Below are 17,956 nucleotides of genomic sequence, written 5' to 3' on the forward strand. Positions count from 1 at the left end.
AGGCTGACTGTTACCAAGCAGAGACTGCCCCCATGTGGGGTTTTCTAGCACTGCACTACAAAGAATTCAAATTCAACTTGTCTATATCAAACAGAGTAAGGAGTGTTAATATGACAGTATTAAAAACCATCAGCTGCTTTTGTGGTTTTACAGGGTGCATGTGGCCCACCAGGCTCACAAGGACCCAGAGGCAGGAAGGGCGATGTAGGTGTCAGAGGACCTGTTGGTAAGGACTGAAATAATAATCACTCCACGTTTGCTGTTTGCAGCTTCACAATGCTGTTTCATTTCATGTCCTCAGAGTGTGCATATATCTATGGAATTATATTTATGTCATAACAAATGTGCAAGTAAAAAATAATTTTAGCAAATAATTTCATTTCATGGGTGCAATTAAATTCCTCGCATGTAAATGCTCAACGCGTAGCAGCTGTGCGCACAGAGAAGTTATCTCGAAACTTCTTTTATGATAAATGATTTGCTCTGATTATTTTTTAGCTCGTGCTTTTATTAAGACGTAAATATAATTCCACATATATCCCAGAATGAATGTGACATTAACCACAGCTGTAGGTTTTACAGCTGCCCTTTCACCACATTAAAGTAACTGTTTAGACTTTTTCATTTTTGGATGTTTAGCCTTCCGTCTACTTTCAGTCAGTGTCCACAGTTATCATCTGGGCAAGAACAGCTTGGCAGCATAAGATGAGATCAGGTAGGATAAGATAACCTTTATTAGTCCCACACTTGGGAAATTTGTTGTGTCACAGCAGAAAGTGGCCACTGCAAAGTTACAGCAGCAAAAATTAAGAAAACACTGGAACAGGATAAGATAATAAGAATAAGATGGTGTACACAATACAACAGAATAAAATGCAACATTGTCAGAAAACACTGTGGATATGAGATACTCCTGACAACCTGACATCTTCACTTTAACAAAGTTTTTCTGCTTTTTCTTCTTCTTATATTTACATGTTCAAAATAAACTCTATTCTTTTGTATGCTATGTCTTCTAATGATGCTGCCTAAGGGAAGCATGTATAATGTAAACAGAATTGGTCCTAGCACTGAACCCTGTGGAACTCCATAACTAACCTCAGTGTGTGAAGAGGACTCTCCATTTACATGCACAAACTGGAGTCTATTAGATATGATACAAACCCCTTCCTGTAGAAAGAACAGAAAGTTGCAGTTCCTTCTGTAGGAAGTGGGTTGTTTAAATTCACACAACACTCGCGCACCAGTTTGCTGATGATACCACTGTGGTAGGTCGTATCTCTGACAGCAACAAATCTGCATACCAGAATGAGGAAGAAGAGTTGGTGCATGGACACCAATCTGGCACTGATGTTATTCAACTCTTAAATATGCGCTGAACATCGTGTTAATTCAGTTTATGATTCTAGAATCTGAAAGTTAAATGCACTTTAACCTCCGTGTATGGATCATGCATTTGCAAAATGAATTGAACCTCCTGCACCGCTGACTGTTCCCCTCTGGACTCTTCCTCATTGCACTGAAAAGTACTTTAAAGATCACTGCTCTACTTTTATAGGCTCGTCAGTTACATCCTGTATTCATGTCTGCTGTGTGTGGATCTGTCTTGTGGTATATGCAACCACACCAAGAATAATTCAACAATCAACTGTATTGCAGAAATACTTAGGTCAGGTTCTTTCTATGCAATGACTGAAGGGTTTGGAAGGTTACAGTGTTCTGACAAACCATCCTACTTTGGCAAAACGTCCTACCGTAAGTAGTTTATGCACATTTCTTCTGTCAGAGTAATTGCAGCACAAATTTCAGTAGGTATGACGGTTTGCCACTTAACGTTGCCCATCAGAGTATGCTTGTAGCTCATATTCATAAAGCCAGGACGGTTTGCCACTTCATTTTACCCGTTAAAGTATGCTTGTAGCTGTTATTCACAAAGGTGGGATGGTTTGCCACTGAATTTCGTGTTGTGTGCATACACAGACACGACGGGTAGGATGGTTTGTCAGGTAGGATGGATTCCCAGTACAACGGCACTGGTTTTAAAGGGGTTTCCAGTTACCTCCTAAGTTCAGTCCATCAGAGATTTCCCACATCCTGAGATATGTCCACATTAGTTTTATTAAATGTAGTTAAGCTAAAGGTGATTTGTGTATCTTATAATAAACAAAATGACATCATCAGCATACGGTGATAGTTTAGTCCGTCTGATATTTCTTTAATTTCTCAGATTGAAACATACAGTCATAGCAAGAGGTTCAGCAAACAGGCCTTTTTATTTCATGCAAGCAAAGTCTGCTTCGGTTAAATGGTCAACAGAAGCTGTGATGGGAAGAGAAAGCGCACCTTATTGTACCAAAACTCTGTCCCTTATCTATCTGTGTGCTAATGGTCTCTTATATATTCATGTTATTAAAAGATCTAATATTGATATCTGAAGGTGAAGCGATTAATAGAGCTGCTCTTCGTTTGTGTTTTGAGGGATGAATGGGAACAAAGGCCCGCCGGGTGGATGCGGCGTACCAGGACCTCAGGGCTGTCCTGGACAAAAAGGTAACACACAGAAACACACACCTGCATGGTGACACATGTATTGTATGTAATACTGAATGTTACTTCTTGCAGGAACAAAGGGGCTAAATGCAACCAGACAGTTACTGTTGTTTCCCGGAGACAAAGGCTCACCTGGAGAGCCAGGGCCCTGTGGGGAAAAAGGATTTCCAGGTTCCCCTGGGAATCATGGCCCCAAAGGTGAGTGTGGAAAAAGTTGGAGGAGATCTGCAACTTCTGGTGCCTGCAAACCCGGCCTGGTCAGTCACACTAGCTTAATTAAAAACAAAGGAATAAAACTGGGGGAAACTTGTGGGGGTGTTCCATGATCCTGGAGAGTCCTGAGAGATCCAGAGGACACAAGCTTCAGGTACGAGCAGTGAAAGTGTGAACTGAAGCAATGTTGTGTTTGTGGCTGCAGGTATGAAGGGTCACTGTGGGAACGCGGGTAAAAAAGGACAAACTGGAGGCCCTGGGATAAAAGGACAAAAGGGAGATGGAGGAGTGCCCGGAACAAGAGGTAAGAAATGTCCGACATTAACACTGAACACAAGTTTAATGCTAGAAATACTCAAAATGCTGCAGAGTGAATGTGAGTGTGAAGAGTTTGTGGCATAAAACAACATTTTTCAGCAATAATTCAACTGGAAAGAATCCTGATGTTTTCTACACTGAATGGACTTTCTTGATGTTGTTTCACTCGCTGATCCTGTTACGCAGCTGTGGTTTGTGTCACTCGGTGAACTTTCACACAGTTCTTCATTGTATATGTTTTACAAGTCACACATATAAGACGAGCAAATCGTTCATTTGAACTTCAAGACCTTGGTGGATGTAGTAGATGGTTAACATGACCCCACTCTACCCTTCCACAGCGTTTTGTCAAAATTCAGAATTAGCCGCAAACAGCGATGGGCAGTAACGCGTTACTGTAATCCGATTACTTTTTTCAAGTAACGAGTAAAGTAAGGGATTACTATTGCAAAAACGGTAATTAGATTACCGTTACTTTCCCGTAGGAACGCTGCGTTACTGCGTTACTAAAACCGTGATTTTTTGCGAGAATGTCTCATGACAGTGACGTAAGCGAGTGCGACGTTCGTGACAACAGCTGTGTGCAGATCAACAATGGATCATATATCGAGTGCAGAGAGAGTATGAGCGTGCAGCGTTTAAAGCGTGGAAGTACTGACCTTACTTTGAGTTTGATTCCATAAAAAGTGACAAAAACATTAGTGTCCGCTGTGCGTGGGAAGAAAACTTCTTTTTACAGCGAAAAAACCCCTAAACTTCAGAGCAAGCACCGAGTAGCTACGACGTAATGGGAAACTCACAGAGAAACTCGCGGATTCTTCCACTGACCGCGGCACACCTGCACCAGGGTAAACCTCCGCCTACCCCACTCCTGCTTTACAGGTGAAAATAGAGCAACAGGACCGCTGAGTCTTTGACTTTATTTATTTTCTGCTGTGTTTTACTTGCATCTATTTGAAAGACTGAGTGTAAACACACAAAATATTTTATTTTATGTGCTGGAATGTGCAGAAAATAAGTTTAAATGTTAAACTAATTTCTTCCAGTCAGAGAATGTTGCAGATAATTAAATGTTTGTTTGATGCATAAAGTTAAAAGATTAAAACTAATAAAACAAGTTTTAAAAAGAGACTTTTCCATTTGATTACATTTTGTATGATGGATTATGCAGAAAAAGTAGAATTGGGCTGAAAGATCGTGTTTTTAAAAAGTAACTAAGTAACTAAGTAATTAATTACTTTTGAAAATAAGTAATCAGTAAAGTAACGGGATTACTTTTTTGGGGGAAGTAATCAGTAATTAGTTACTGATTACTTTTTTCAAGTAACTTGACCAACACTGGCCGCAAACAGGAAGTCTGTGCTGGCCAAAACAGCTTAGCTGCCCTTAGCGTTCCCAGCAGATGTTCCCGAACAGTCGGAAAATCAGCCGGCTAAGTTAATGTGATGTAATGGGGAAAATCTACACCTGTGCCTCCAACCTGTTCATGATTCAAATAGACTTTCCTCACGCAGTGATATACCTGCTGAGGAAACGACTCTGGCAGGAGCAGGCGAGGTTAACAGAAACTTGAAACTGCCGGTACAGGACGTACATGGATGCGGTGTGGCTGTAATCAGCAGTAACAGAGGTCCCTACAGTTAATTAATGTTGCGTCTTGTTGCTGTCGTTTATAGAAGGTGAGCGGATAAAAAACAAACCCAAAACAAATAAACGTAGTGATGTAATGGCACATTTCTCTCAGTCTACCTGAAGGACCTACATAGTGAGCGGTGAGGTACATGTGAATGTGTTGTGATTGCTGTCTGCTCTGTCTGTAAGGAGTCTTTACTCATATGTGCCCAGAGGGACAGAATCCTAATTTTAATTTAAGGTTTGGTGGCTTTACCACCGCATACAACGCACTAACATCTCTGCCCATGTATCTACACTAAGTGCTGCAGATCACTGCTGTGGTGGGTCTGAGACTGCTCACTGCCTCTGTGTTTTAGGTTGTCCAGGCCCACAAGGTCCAGTTGGCTTTAAAGGTTCTCGGGGTACACCGGGTACTATGTCAGCATCACCTGAAAAGATCAGCTTCCTGTTCACCCGACACAGCCAGACAACCGACATCCCAAAATGTCCTGAAGAAACAAAACTCATATACGAGGGTTACTCGCTGCTGTTCATCAACGGCAACAGTCGAGCTCACGGACAAGACCTGGGTAATTCAAGACCCTGCTTACATTTTCTATCATTCATATGAAACATTGTGGGAAAAAACCTGTTAAAGTTGATGGGTGTGCCGACCTCATCCAGAGTTTGAATACTTTCAATCTGCAGCACAACTGGAGACCCAAGAGGGATCAAATAACACGTCCTTCTCTCTGCAGGTACGTTAGGTAGTTGTCTGAGGCGCTTTACCACCATGCCCTTCCTGATCTGCAGCCCTGGGCAGAACTGTCTGTATGCCGCACACAACGACTTGTCCTACTGGTTGTCCACAGATAAACTGGTGGCAGAAGGGCTGCCCTTCGTCACTAACGAGTCACTGAGCAACTACATCAGCCGGTAAAACACAGCCGCACACTTCACCAACACCGATGTTTCTCTACTCGTGAACATGTGACGCACCGGGCGACACGTGTTCACGGGGCGCTGCTTCTCGTGTCGCAGGTGTTCTGTGTGTGAGGCCAGAGCTTCCACAGTGATCGCCGTCCACAGTCAGACCAGTATGATTCCCACCTGTCCCATCAACTGGGTCTCGCTCTGGACGGGTTACTCCTTTGTGATGGTGAGCTCATGTTTTCATATCTGCAGCTTTTTAAGGTACAAGAAGCAAATAAAAACAGTTCTCAAAAGTACCAAACCAGCGTTGCAGTGGATGAACCATTGCTCTGACCTTTGACCCCAGTTGTGACTGATTCCCCAGGAAACAGGAGCAGGGGCGGAGGGGTCGGGTCAGCCTCTGGCCTCGCCCGGGTCCTGTCTAGAACACTTCAGGAAGCTCCCCTTCATTGAGTGTCATGAAAGAGGAACCTGCAACTTCTACACCAACTCCTACAGCTATTGGCTGGCTGCTCTGAACCCCAGCAACATGTTCAGGTATGACACACCTTTGCTAAGGTCACTGCTGTTTTCCTTTGTGTCACCATGTTAACACAGCTCAATGCTCCAGACTAGCCCACTGCCAAAACTCCACCTGCTGAGGACCACATGATTTTTCTTTAAGAGTTGAAATATTGTGTGTTTGTATACACCGTATTTGCGCAACACCTTCATGTGTGTACAGCCTGTTGGGATATACACGGCTCAGAATTTAAGGAACACATCAGATCACAATGGGAAAGAAGTCATGCTGGGTAGTTCCCCTGATATCGACTGCTTCATCAGTTCCTAACTTGACAGCAAGGAACTCACAATCTCCTGCATCACAGTTTGGTTCCGTGGTAGTTAGACAACAGGAGAAAAAGGCCCATGGCTGCAGCTTACCTCGTAGCCCTGACACCTGAATCATCTGCTTGGTGATATATAGGTAACCGGGACAGGTGCAGAGGTGAAGAGTTGTTTTAACGTGATGAAGGCTGTCTGGGCTTCAGGGGACTGAGTGAAAGGAGTTTTGTTGAAGCTAAGGTGAGCAAGAGGTCCGTTTATCTGACTGTAGTTTCTGATGAATTAGCGTCAGAGGTTGGCAAATCTGAGAAAACATTGCAGATGCGTTCGAGACATGGGACAGACAGATTGTACGTCTTCACCTTACCTCCTGCCGAGCTATAACCCAGGAAGGTGACAGATGGAGAGTGAAACTCTAATTCTTCTGCCTTCATGTATTGGCAGCTCTCTAGAAGACCAGTAGGACACTTCAAACGTGGATCTGACGTGTCTTGAGGATATTATCCTGATCTTTTCCACCCAACAAACATGTTAAAAAAAATCCCTCAATATGTCATTAATGAGGCTCTGGAAAACCACGGGAGCATTGGTGAGGCCCAAAGGCATCACCAAGTACGCAAAGTGTCCGGATGGTATATTAAATGCTTCCATTCATCCGCCTCCCTGATACAAATGAGGCGATGAGGATTCCAGAGAGTTCATGAAAATAGTGTCCCTGTGGACGGTTAATGGGAGGTAATCGCTACTAGTTTTTGAATGTCATTCAGTGCTCTTTAATCAATGCACGGTCATAGTGTCTTGTCTTTCTTGGGAACGAAAAGGGAACCAGAACATACTTGGTTTGAGGGATGGATGATGCCGGCAGCTAACAACTCACCAATGTAACCCTCAGCTGGAAAGGGAGGCAATGGAGAGGTGGCTTGAGGGTATCGGGGCTCTGGAGAGAAGGTCACCACAACCATAGCGACGCGAGAGGCTTGATCTTGAAAACTTCTTGAAGGTTGTGTTACTCAGTGGGAATGGAGGACAGATGGTGAGTCGGGTGGTGAGGGAAATTCGTGTGAGCTGGACGGTAGCGGCAATCTTGGGCAGTTGATCAGACTGAACAGACTCCAGCTTGCGACCTCATCACTGGGCCGGTCTATAAGTGCTTCTTTAGCCATGGATAGCTGAAGATCAGAGGGGTCTCAGGGGGAAGCAGAAGTGTGGAATGAAAGAGTCTCTGCGATTACCAAAGAAAACTAAGTGGACTGGTTCCACTTGATGAGTGATCAGGGTTAAACTTTGGTTATTGAGAACAGTTGCAGGAATGGGAGGTTGAAGAGGAACCAGTGGGAGAGCTGGTTGTTTGTTCAAATTTCAGGAAGAGGCCAGGGTGAAAGGAAAAGTATGCTTCAGCCCATGCCGGTGCGTTTCCTCTCAGCTGTCCAACAAAACAGGAGTTTCAAAGCATCGGCTGAAAACAAGCGAGCACTGTAACAAATCCACACACCAACCCAACTCACCCAGGAGACAGCACTGTGGAAAATGGGCTTGACAGGGGAAAAGGCGGAGCAGCCCCTATGGTGGCGGTGGATGGAGAAGGATAGGTAGGTGCACGTGGCTGACTAGGACCGGGAGTGCCTTCAGAACAGAAACTACAGTTTGTGGATAGAAATTTTACACTGATTACTTAAAAAGTCAGGACATGTTGACCGAACCACGACTGCCTGCTTAGAGATTTCCGTCTGAATTGGGTCCATTTCTTCAGCCAGTTCATACTTTCAAGGTCAGAAGGATCCAAGTGCAGACACAACACAGAGCAGTAATAAGATTTCCCAAGTTTGAATGAAAATGCAGAATAACCAATGGCGAGACGTGAAGACGTGGCGGGGGAATCTCTGACGAGGAAACGCTGAAAACAGAAGAAGAGCGAAGCGGTAGTGGAAAGATCCTGGTTATTGATCTGTAGCTTTAGGTGGAGACATAAAGCTGTGGAGGGAGGGTGGGGTAGCCGGGTGGGCGTCCAAGTGGCGAGTGAGTGAGTGGAGTTCCAGTAATCCAGAGGATTGTGACAGGCAGGAGAAACAGGTCAGTCGTTCAAATCCAGGAGAGCGAGTTACAGAATGAAGCGGAGTGTTGACCATGGACGCCGTGTCCAGAATGCGGAGTTGTGAACGAGTCACGTGGTGACTTGACGAGATGCTGTGGGACATGAGGTTAAGAAACAAGAAGTTACGAGGCCTGGTTATCACCATGGCGATCTGGTGAAGAACTGACGGCAGTGCTGGTCTTAAGTATGGTCCTGCTGATTGCCAGAGATGGCTCCGCCCCCAAAGGGCTGGGCTTTGACAGAAAAACATCATTACACTGACTACTTCCTGTTTGTATTTCTGTCTGTGTGCAGTCGACCGCAGCTCTGGAGAGACTCGGGACCCCTTCCAGGGAACCGGATCAGCCGCTGCCGCGTCTGCATGAACCAGATATAACTTACTGCTGCGCCTCCTGCTGGTGCTGCTGCTGTAAATACGGCTGCTGTTCACATCACTACTGAGTCATACTACTGATAATAATAATGACTATTCATATTTTAAAATATGTGATAATATATGATACCATAATAGTCCTGCTGATGTTGTCTGTGCAGCGCTGTGCTCAGAGGCTACCCTGCTTTCTCATATTCAGGCAGAGCTGTTTATACTTTCATGCTGTTTAAGAAAAAGAGCAGATTCTTTGGGTGAATTTTGTGAACTTTATTCTGTTTAATAAAAAATGTTTTCTAGAAGTCTCCTGTGAGCCGTCCTGTTTATGCACTTTCTCACCACATGCACTATATGCAATACTCCTTCACCTTTTTTCTGTTTAACATCACACTGATGGATCAGAGAGATTCAGTATCTTGCCCGAGGATACTTTGGCATGCAGACTGGACCCGCTCCACCTCCTGAGCTGCAGCCATCACTGCGAACTTTGCAAAAACCTGTCAGCATCTTTAGACGTCGCTCTGTCTTTAAACATGAAGATAGATCGTTTAAAATAAAGAAACATGTCTGACTTTCTCAAACTGTGAGAGAGGCAGACGCTGCTTCCTCAGATGTTTTGGTGTCGACGTGACATTATCACAGAGCTGCTGCAGATGTGCGGAGGCCGTCTGAGTGCAGTGAACTCATCCTCATTCTGACTGAGCATTGAGACATCGTGCTCAGCAACAACACTCGGGTGGTGTTTCGACGATACAAACAATAAAAACTAACGTGATGTGAGATTAGAAAATACTGAACTACAGTAGCTGATACACACACAGCCCCAGTCTTTGCAGGTCCAAACACCTGCACGGCGTAACAGCTGCGATGCATCTGCTCTGAAAGCACGACAGATGGGAGGATTTGGGCTCTTTTACATGTGTTTGGTGGAAGAATACTCTCTGCTTGGCACAGCATGCATCACTGTCAAACGCCACAGTCCTTTAAATCCTCCCATTTTGCTGAGAAAAGGTGAAAACGACCTGATCTTTCAGCTGAGGGTTGTTATTCAGCGTACGCCTGACTCGTCCTCCCGACTCTATAAATATTGGAGGCTTACAGTCTGTCAGAAACATGCAGTCGTGCTGTTTGACCTGTAAAGACGTCTGTGCCTCTTGGTTTATTTTGCATTTCCACAACAGTGCAGTCCTGATGAACTGGACCGTCAAAAGTCCTCCAGCGGTCTGAAGTTTGAAGCCTGATCTTGAAAGTAGAGATAGTGTCTGTCTCCTGAATCCAAACTGGAAGCTGGTTCCACAGAAGAGGGGCCTGAAAACTGAAGGCTCTGCCTCCCATTCTACTTTTAAATACTCTAGGAACAACAAGTAGGCCTGCAGAGCGAGAGCGAAGTGCTCTGATGGGTCTTTGCTTTACAAATGGTGTCAGGGTGTCGGAGAGGTTTTGTGTCTCTTGGGGTTTTTCTAAAAATTGTCTGCATGAAAGAAACATGTGACCGACGTCCCAGCACTGATTAATGAACTTGTTTTGTCTGATATTTGTGTGGCTGCAGGAGGCTGTGAGCGGCCCTCTAATGCATTTTCATATCTAAAGATTAGCGCAGCAGATAAGTGATTTCTCTTATTAATGTTGCTCAAAAACAACAAGACGACTCATGAAATTTCATTTTAAAGCTTAAATCTGAGGCGTTGGCGGCGGCGGTCGAGTCGGTTAACGTTCCCGCTCACGCTGAGGGCGTGATGTGAGCGCTCGGCTCCAAATTAAAGTGTAATCGTTGTGTTTGTGACTTCACACAGTGACTCAGGGTGGAAACAAAAACATCACAGGGGGGAGCGTGATGTCATCGCTTTCCATCGTGTGTGTGTGTTCGTGCCAGCGGCTCCTTAGCAATGGCTGTTCGCTGTTAATGTGTTGCCACGGCAACCGGCGGCTGATAATGCGTTGTTCATTATCCCCCAGAGAAGATGATGAAGACGAAGACGGTGAAGGAGAAAATGTGTGTGGAGCCCAGAATCACAGATTGATCTCAGATTTGTCGGCTCTTCCTGTGACGAGCCAGAGCACAGGACGAAGGTCCATCAAAATGAAACTGACTCTTACAGACAAAATCGCAACATGATGGGAAAATAGATGTGGAAGGACGTGCACGTAGTCAGCATCAGCTCCTCAGCGATGTGGAAGTGCAACAGCAGAAAGAGAAGCAGCAACATATCAGACGTGTCCTTCTGAAAAAGATAAAAGCAAGAAATAAAATCTAAGTGAACTTTTGTTCAATTAGAACAAACGTTTTCAGTTCTAAACGAACGTGCTCGGCTCAGATCAGTCATCTGGAACACGAACAGAGCAAAGGGAGAACTTTTAAAAATCGCAGTGTTCTGTTGCCTGCTCTGGTTAAAGTGGTGCAGGAACCCTGCAATGAGCTGATGTGATGCTCGTGTTCGTGCTGTCTTTCTACACGGCTGAAGGTGGAGTTCAGTCAGTGAGTCTCTGCTACACTTGGTGTAAACTAACTGTGACCATGAAACCAGGCCACTGTGCAGCAAGCGAACCTGCAGAGGGCTTTCATGCAGCCTTTAAATATCACAGTTAGCCTGCAGCAGCTTTCACAACATGAAGAAACATAATGTGACATGTGCAGATTGAAAACAAGAGGACTTAATGTCTTTGAAGCGAGCGAAGCTAACGTTCACCTTCCTGATGGCTGGTTGTGTAAAGCGCTTTGGGGTCCTTAGGGACTAGAAAAGCGCTATACAAATACAGGCCATTTACCATTTTACCATTCCTCTCCCTGTTAAATCAGCAGCTGGACCTTTAGCTGCAACTCACCGTGAGACGAACTGCACACACACAAGCTGCGTCTCAGTGCGTGGGCTGCAACCTCCTGAGGACCCGGGCCGAGAAGGCCGAGAAGGCCGGAGATGAGCGTCTGTGAAATTGGACGGTCTAACCTTCTGATCTGCGTCACCGCTGTCTAAATATAACAGGACACCGGAGTAAACTCTCGACCATCTCACACTTATGATAATCAGTCTGTTTGACGTTTATTCGGCTGTGTGAAAACTAGAACTTTAATCTCAGCCAAACAGATTCACTCAGGAACAAATCAAACACTGAAAGAAGCCAAACAATAACAGTTTTAAGTTATCTGAGTGACTCACAAGTCTGAAAACGACGTGCCGGGAGTTCGCTGTCCTCGCCCGGTCAGCTATCGAGCTGGTGGGTAACAGACGTCTCTGAAAACATCGGAGCACTTTTGCAAACATGTGATGTCCTGATAAATCTGCAGATATTTGAAGTTTACACAGCTACTGTCTCGCCTGAAACTACCTTAAAAATGTATTTTGCGACACAGAAAGAGTAATAAGAGTAATATTAAAACTAAGTAGCGGCTGATATCGTTGGAAACTGGACTTGGCTGGGCCGCGCTATGAATTCTGGATATGGTGGGCCACGAAGGACACACCCGACCCATCCTTCAAATTCGGGGAAATGAAGGACACATTGATATCGTCGTGTCGGTGTTGTTCCCAGATCAACACCAACATGACGATCAGATCATCCATTTTGCACAGCCTTTGTCGCCTCGCTGTGACGTTAAACCTGCAGACACCTGCACTCCTTGTGGCCCATTTTAACCTGGCTATAAATGATGCATACAGTTTTGCCTCTTTTATCTCTTTTCGTGACTTAAATGTTGGTAATTATGACCCATTAGGACTGCCTTTGCTGCGTTACTGTTTAGGCTTGAAGGTGCACAGTTGATGTGAAATAATAACTTCCCTCAAATGTGTTAAAGTAACGAGCCTGTTTTTAAAATGTGAGGAGTAGAAAGTTCAGATATTTGTGTTAAAAAGGAGTAAAAGTAAAAGGAGTAAAAACAATACTCCAGTAAAGTACAGATACCAGAAAAATTCTACTTAAGTACAATAAATAAGTAAGAATGCAAACATTGATGTACTTTATTAGTTTTTAAAAATAATTTCCTGAATGTGTCGTATTAATGTTCTTCGTTAAAATAATCCTATTTGTTCCAGTCTCGAAAGGAGCCAGCTGAGGTGGTTCGGGCATCTGACAAGGATGCCCCCTGGGCGCCTCCTGGGTGAGGTGTTCCAGGCATGTCCCACCGGGAGGAGGCCCCGGGGCAGACCCAGGACACGCTGGAGAGATTATATCTCTCGGCTGGCCTGGGAACGCCTTGGTATTCCCCCGGATAAGCTGGAGGAGGTGGCTGGGGAGAGGGAGGTCTGGGCCTCTTTGCTCAGGCTGCTGCCCCCGCGACCCGGCCTCGGATAAAGCGGATGAGGATGGATGGATGGATGGATGGATGTTCCAGTCTCCTCTGCTGAGGGTGGAAGCAGAAACCTGTCTAACCTCCATCCACACAAAGAAAATACTGTGGCAATAAATTCTCAGTGATTCGGTTTCCATCAAAAGTCTGCCAACTTTTAAAACCATCTCTGACTGACATAAGAATACAAAAATAAATAAAAAGACACATTTTAATGTCCAAAGTTTGAAGCCTAATCTTGAAAGTGGAGATAGTGTCTGTCTCCTGAATCCAAACTGGAAGCTGGTTCCACAGAAGAGGGGCCTGAAAACTGAAGGCTCTGCCTCCCATTCTACTTTTAAATAGAGTCAGAACAGGGTGGGGGACACGTGCCCACATTATGTTCATGGCAAGAGAAGATGAGAGCTTTTACCCCAGGGTGCGTTCTTCATTCTCAGCTCACTACAGGTTTCCCAGCCTCAGAAACAGCACAGCTACATAGAAGTTAAGACTCACTAACACTATAAACTAACATGAGCTGTGAGCTCAGTTTCATGATCGTTAACATGCAAATCGTTGTTGCTAAGATCAAGTTCTTTCTCTCGTTCCTGAGAGGAAGCTCCAAGAACTATGTATGATTCACACGCTAGTTTGGTGCAAGTGTCCATCGCTAGGTTGGGGAAACGCAGCGGACTCTGAGGATGAACTCTCCCACTGAAAACATTACATCATCTTTATTGGGTCTTCTGGATTATTGAGCATCAGGACAACTAATGCTGGCTATCCGCACAGCAAACTGTGTAGGTGTGATCGTGGCTCAAGAGTTGGGCGTTCGTCTTATAACCGGAAGGTTGCCGGTTCGAGCCCCGGCTCGGACAGTCTCGGTCGTTGTGTCCTTGGACAAGACACTTCACCTGCCGCCTACTGGTGTTGGCCAGAGGGGCCGATGGCGCGATATGGCAGCTTCTGTCAGTCTGCCCCAGGGCAGCTGTGGCTACACCTGTAGCTGCCTCCACCAGTGTGTGAATGTAAATTGCTTTGAGGGCCCCGGAAAGCACTATATAAATGCAATCCATTATTATTAGGTACATCACACACAGATACTAATAAGTAAGAAGAAATACCTGTACAGTAACCTCACAGCAGCCATATTATTGGTCAGGTGATCCCTTCCACTGCCGATGTGGCAACAACAGAGCCGTTTCCCCTCCTTAAGAAACGTGTGTGAACCATCCAAAAATCACGACTTACCTCTGTTTCTATCATTGTGTCGTATCCCACCTTTACGTGTCGTCTCGGTGTGATCCGGCTGAGCCAGAGCAGCTCCACCGGGCCGCTTCTAACTTTAAACTGTTGTTGACTCTGTCATATTTTGTGTTCTGTTTTTTCTCTAAAAGCCAATAACAACACTACAAAACTCTCCACACCTGTACAAGCGCGGCTGCTGTGAGCAGAGGAAGCTGAAGGGAAAGCAGAAGTAACCTGTTAAACGTCCTGTGAGTGTTTGTGTCATTCAGGCCTGAGAATGTGAGTTTGTCCTCAGCGAAACCAGGGGCCGCAGTAAAAATGTCAGAGCACTGCGGAGTGATAATCAGCTGCAAAAGGTCCCACAGCAGAGAGAGGTCAGAGGTCACAGAGGAACAATAAGGGGAGCTGCAGTGTTTGTGCAGATAATCCATCCCGCAGCACCAGATTGGATCAGGCTGGGTCAGGCTGGATTGGATAGCCTTTATTGTCCTCAAGGGACAATTGAGTTACAAACTGTGGTGACCAGCCAGCGAGATAGCATTAAACAAATGAAAGACACAGACACGGGAACTTGGTGGGTGTCTGCACTCATACGTTGGATCTAGCTTGTTCCGGCGCATCCCACAGATATTCGATCAGATTGGGATCTTGGACGTCTAGAGGCAGAGTTGGCCTCTTTGTTGTTTCTGGAGTGGTTTTAGCAGAATGCTGGCCTCTGATGGGGGAGAGTGCTGGGATTTTGTAGATGTCATCAATAAAACTGTCAAATAATAATGTGGGTGCAAAAGAAAACATGCAGCACTGCTCCTGATTCACTCATTCATCCTTCAATTTGCAACTCAAATGTACTTAAATAGCACAAAATCACAGCAGCTGTTTGATACTGTAAGGTGAAAACTCTACAGTAATACAGAGAAACCCCAACAACCAGACCACCCCAGTGAGCAAGCACTTGGCGACAGTGGGAAGGAAAAACTCCCTTTTAACAGGAAGAACCAGGTTTGGGGTGGAGTGAGGAGGAGCTGCTTTATTTCTTTTCTTTTGCAAAGCGTCCTCGGGTTAAAGGAACTGCAGAAATCAAAGTTTCTGTTATTATTATGACTACAAAGATGGCCGTCTGAAAACAGCTTCAGCCATTCTGAAACTTGAAAGTAGAGCACTAGTCATCAAATTCAGTCCACCCAGGTTTTATTCACCTGGAGTGATGTCATCAGTTTTACTTAAATCCTTAACAAAGAGGCAGAGGGGTCACTGCTGACCTGGTGCTGGTTAGATCCACTTTGCTGTAGCATTAGCCAAACTGCTAACAACTCATCCAAACAGCAGGAAGAAAAACTTCTTTCCTCTTTTTTGTTCTGCTCTTTAAACTGGACACACTGGATTCGATTTAGCACACAAATAAATATTTGAAAGTGTAAAATGTGAACATTTAATGCTCCTGCATTTATTCCCCGTAGGAAGATCGGTTGTGTTCCTCCTGAAATATAATATCAGGATCGGTCCTCGCGGCGTGTACATCGTGAAGAGCTGCGCTGCTTATTGCGAGCCGTTATCTAAAGTGCTTCCACTGAAGTTGGACTTGAATCGAGTGTTATTTTACGCTCTGCTGGGACTGCGTTGAGTCATCCGTGTTGGTGGGATTCCCTGATGCCATTTCCACTCTGTCTGCCTGCAGAAGAACATTTGAAAGCAGCACAAAGTGTTTTTCGACAGTATAAAAGTCGTGTTTGTTCTGACTAAATGTTGAGTGGGCGACTCTCTGCTGCTGCCTCTTTGTTTAATGGAGATATCAGCGAGTGCTAATGAAGTCTGCTAATCCTCTGAACGCTCCGTTAATTCCTGTCCTCTTCAGCCCGACGTTCCGCTGTTGTATTTGTCGGAGATGAGCGGCGGCAGCCGCGGCGCGCTGCTGCTGATAGGTTTATTGTTTTATTGCTCGGCTTCCATTTAAAGTCAATAAGGATTAATGGACTTTTGTTTAACTTGTAAGTCAGAGTTCCTTCATCACCTTGCAGCTCGCCGGCTGTCAATCAGCCACGCGGCATCATGTGACCCACAGGAGGAGGAGCACCAGGCTTCAAAAGGGCAGCACCCACAGCACCAGGACCAGAGAGAGCCAAGAACCAGAACCAGCACCAGGACCAGCAGAAGAAACCAGACCAGCACCAGTAGGAGCTTCTCCTTCTCCTCTGCTCTTTTTCTTGGTTCTTTTCCTCTTTTAACATCTTCTTCTTGCTCTCCTCCAGGTATGCAGTGTGTACGTTGTCCCGCCATTTTGGTTCTCATGGCACTGGTTCTGTGCAGTACCGGAGTTTCCTCTCAGCCAGACAGAGACCAGCTGCAGGACCCGGACCTGGAGCTGGAGCTGGAGCTGCGCAATCATCGGCTGCTGCAACGACCTCGCAGCGCAGGGTTCCTGTCACAGGTGAGACCGAGCACCCTGACAGCTCGCAGCATCGTTTTAGTGTGCCATTACTTTGAAGGAACAGTGGGGAAACAGCTCCCTTCAGATTAAAGCGTCGCGATGATAAGGCTCTGTTAGTGAGATGCTTTATTATCTTTGGAGCCAGGCTAGCTGGTTCCCTCTTATTCAACATGTTTTTATGCTAAGCAAAGCTCACAAGGTAGCAGAAAAGACAGTTAGAGGGTTCCAAGTATTTCTTCAAAGTTCTGCTTCAGCTCCATATTTCTATTCTTTAACTCTGCCAGAGCAGCTTTGCATGATTCACAGCTCAGAATAATCCTTCTTTATCTGATCCAGGGCATTTCCCATCTGCCTTCACTGAATCAAACTCTGATTGGCTGCTGAATGTGTGGGTGGGACTTGTGTTTGCCGAGATGATTATATCAGGATATTTGCTCTCCATGACATCATAGTGACACAAAAGTGGAAAAAACAAAAATACAAACAAAAAGTGATTTACAACAGAAGCCGAGTTACCTCGTTTCATTCTTCTGCAGTTAAAACTGGACAGTTTGTTTCTTCTTATGATTTCTTGCTCTGTTCATCCACATTAATGTTTTGGAACAGCAGGTCAGTTCAGATCAAATGTGTCTTCTTGGGAAGATCCCAGAAAAACTTGGTGCAGTTCCAAGTTGCTCTAAACAGTTCTGAGCTCTTCTGTTTGGTTACTATTCGATGTGTCCTAATCCGTGCTGAATCATTCTGACCTGCTCTAAACTCGTTCATCACTGTTGCCAAACTCCCAGGTGTACCACATGGTTCCAAAAAAGTGATTTAAACTGTTCTAGCTGCTCTTAGCTGTGCTAAAGGGTCTGCTTTGGTGCTAAACTGGTTTCTGGATCCTCAGGAGTGGAGTAAACGTGCGGTGGAGGACCTGCTCGCTCAGATGTCTCTGCCTGAGGCCGACGTCCAGCGGGAAGCTGAGGCAACAGGCGGGAGGATGAACCTGGAGCGGTCTGCCGACCAACCCAACAGCATACCCCCCCGCGAACGCAAGGCCGGCTGCAAGAACTTCTACTGGAAGGGCCTCACTTCCTGTTAAAGCCCCCCCAGGTACGTGACCAC

The 17,956-nt window shown here is 45.3% G+C and overlaps 2 protein-coding genes across 2 annotated transcripts in view; both read left to right on the top strand.

Moving 5' to 3' along the window:
* col4a3 (collagen, type IV, alpha 3) overlaps positions 1–9,166 on the top strand; it is a 40,897-nt gene extending 31,731 nt beyond the window's left edge. Inside the window, exons 45-53 of the mRNA XM_086262660.1 lie at positions 154–226; positions 2,479–2,550; positions 2,623–2,748; positions 2,969–3,067; positions 5,073–5,285; positions 5,454–5,631; positions 5,737–5,854; positions 5,993–6,165; positions 8,840–9,166. Coding sequence (XP_086118786.1) covers positions 154–226; positions 2,479–2,550; positions 2,623–2,748; positions 2,969–3,067; positions 5,073–5,285; positions 5,454–5,631; positions 5,737–5,854; positions 5,993–6,165; positions 8,840–8,921 — 1,134 coding nt within the window. The 3' untranslated portion in view covers positions 8,922–9,166. The remainder of the gene's footprint in view (positions 1–153; positions 227–2,478; positions 2,551–2,622; positions 2,749–2,968; positions 3,068–5,072; positions 5,286–5,453; positions 5,632–5,736; positions 5,855–5,992; positions 6,166–8,839) is intronic.
* A 7,227-nt stretch (positions 9,167–16,393) lies between these two features.
* LOC147315373 (somatostatin-2-like) overlaps positions 16,394–17,956 on the top strand; it is a 1,785-nt gene continuing 222 nt past the window's right edge. Inside the window, exons 1-3 of the mRNA XM_086260369.1 lie at positions 16,394–16,595; positions 16,674–16,852; positions 17,739–17,944. Of these exons, the coding sequence (XP_086116495.1) occupies positions 16,394–16,595; positions 16,674–16,852; positions 17,739–17,933 (576 nt within the window). The 3' untranslated portion in view covers positions 17,934–17,944. The remainder of the gene's footprint in view (positions 16,596–16,673; positions 16,853–17,738; positions 17,945–17,956) is intronic.

The sequence above is a fragment of the Aulonocara sp. 'chitande type north' Nkhata Bay genome, linkage group LG14 (assembly GCF_057382095.1).
Source record: "Aulonocara sp. 'chitande type north' Nkhata Bay isolate Kocher_YH1m ecotype deep benthic linkage group LG14, A_spYH_male_GT1.1, whole genome shotgun sequence".
In the NCBI taxonomy this organism is placed as follows: Eukaryota; Metazoa; Chordata; class Actinopteri; order Cichliformes; family Cichlidae; genus Aulonocara; species Aulonocara sp. 'chitande type north' Nkhata Bay.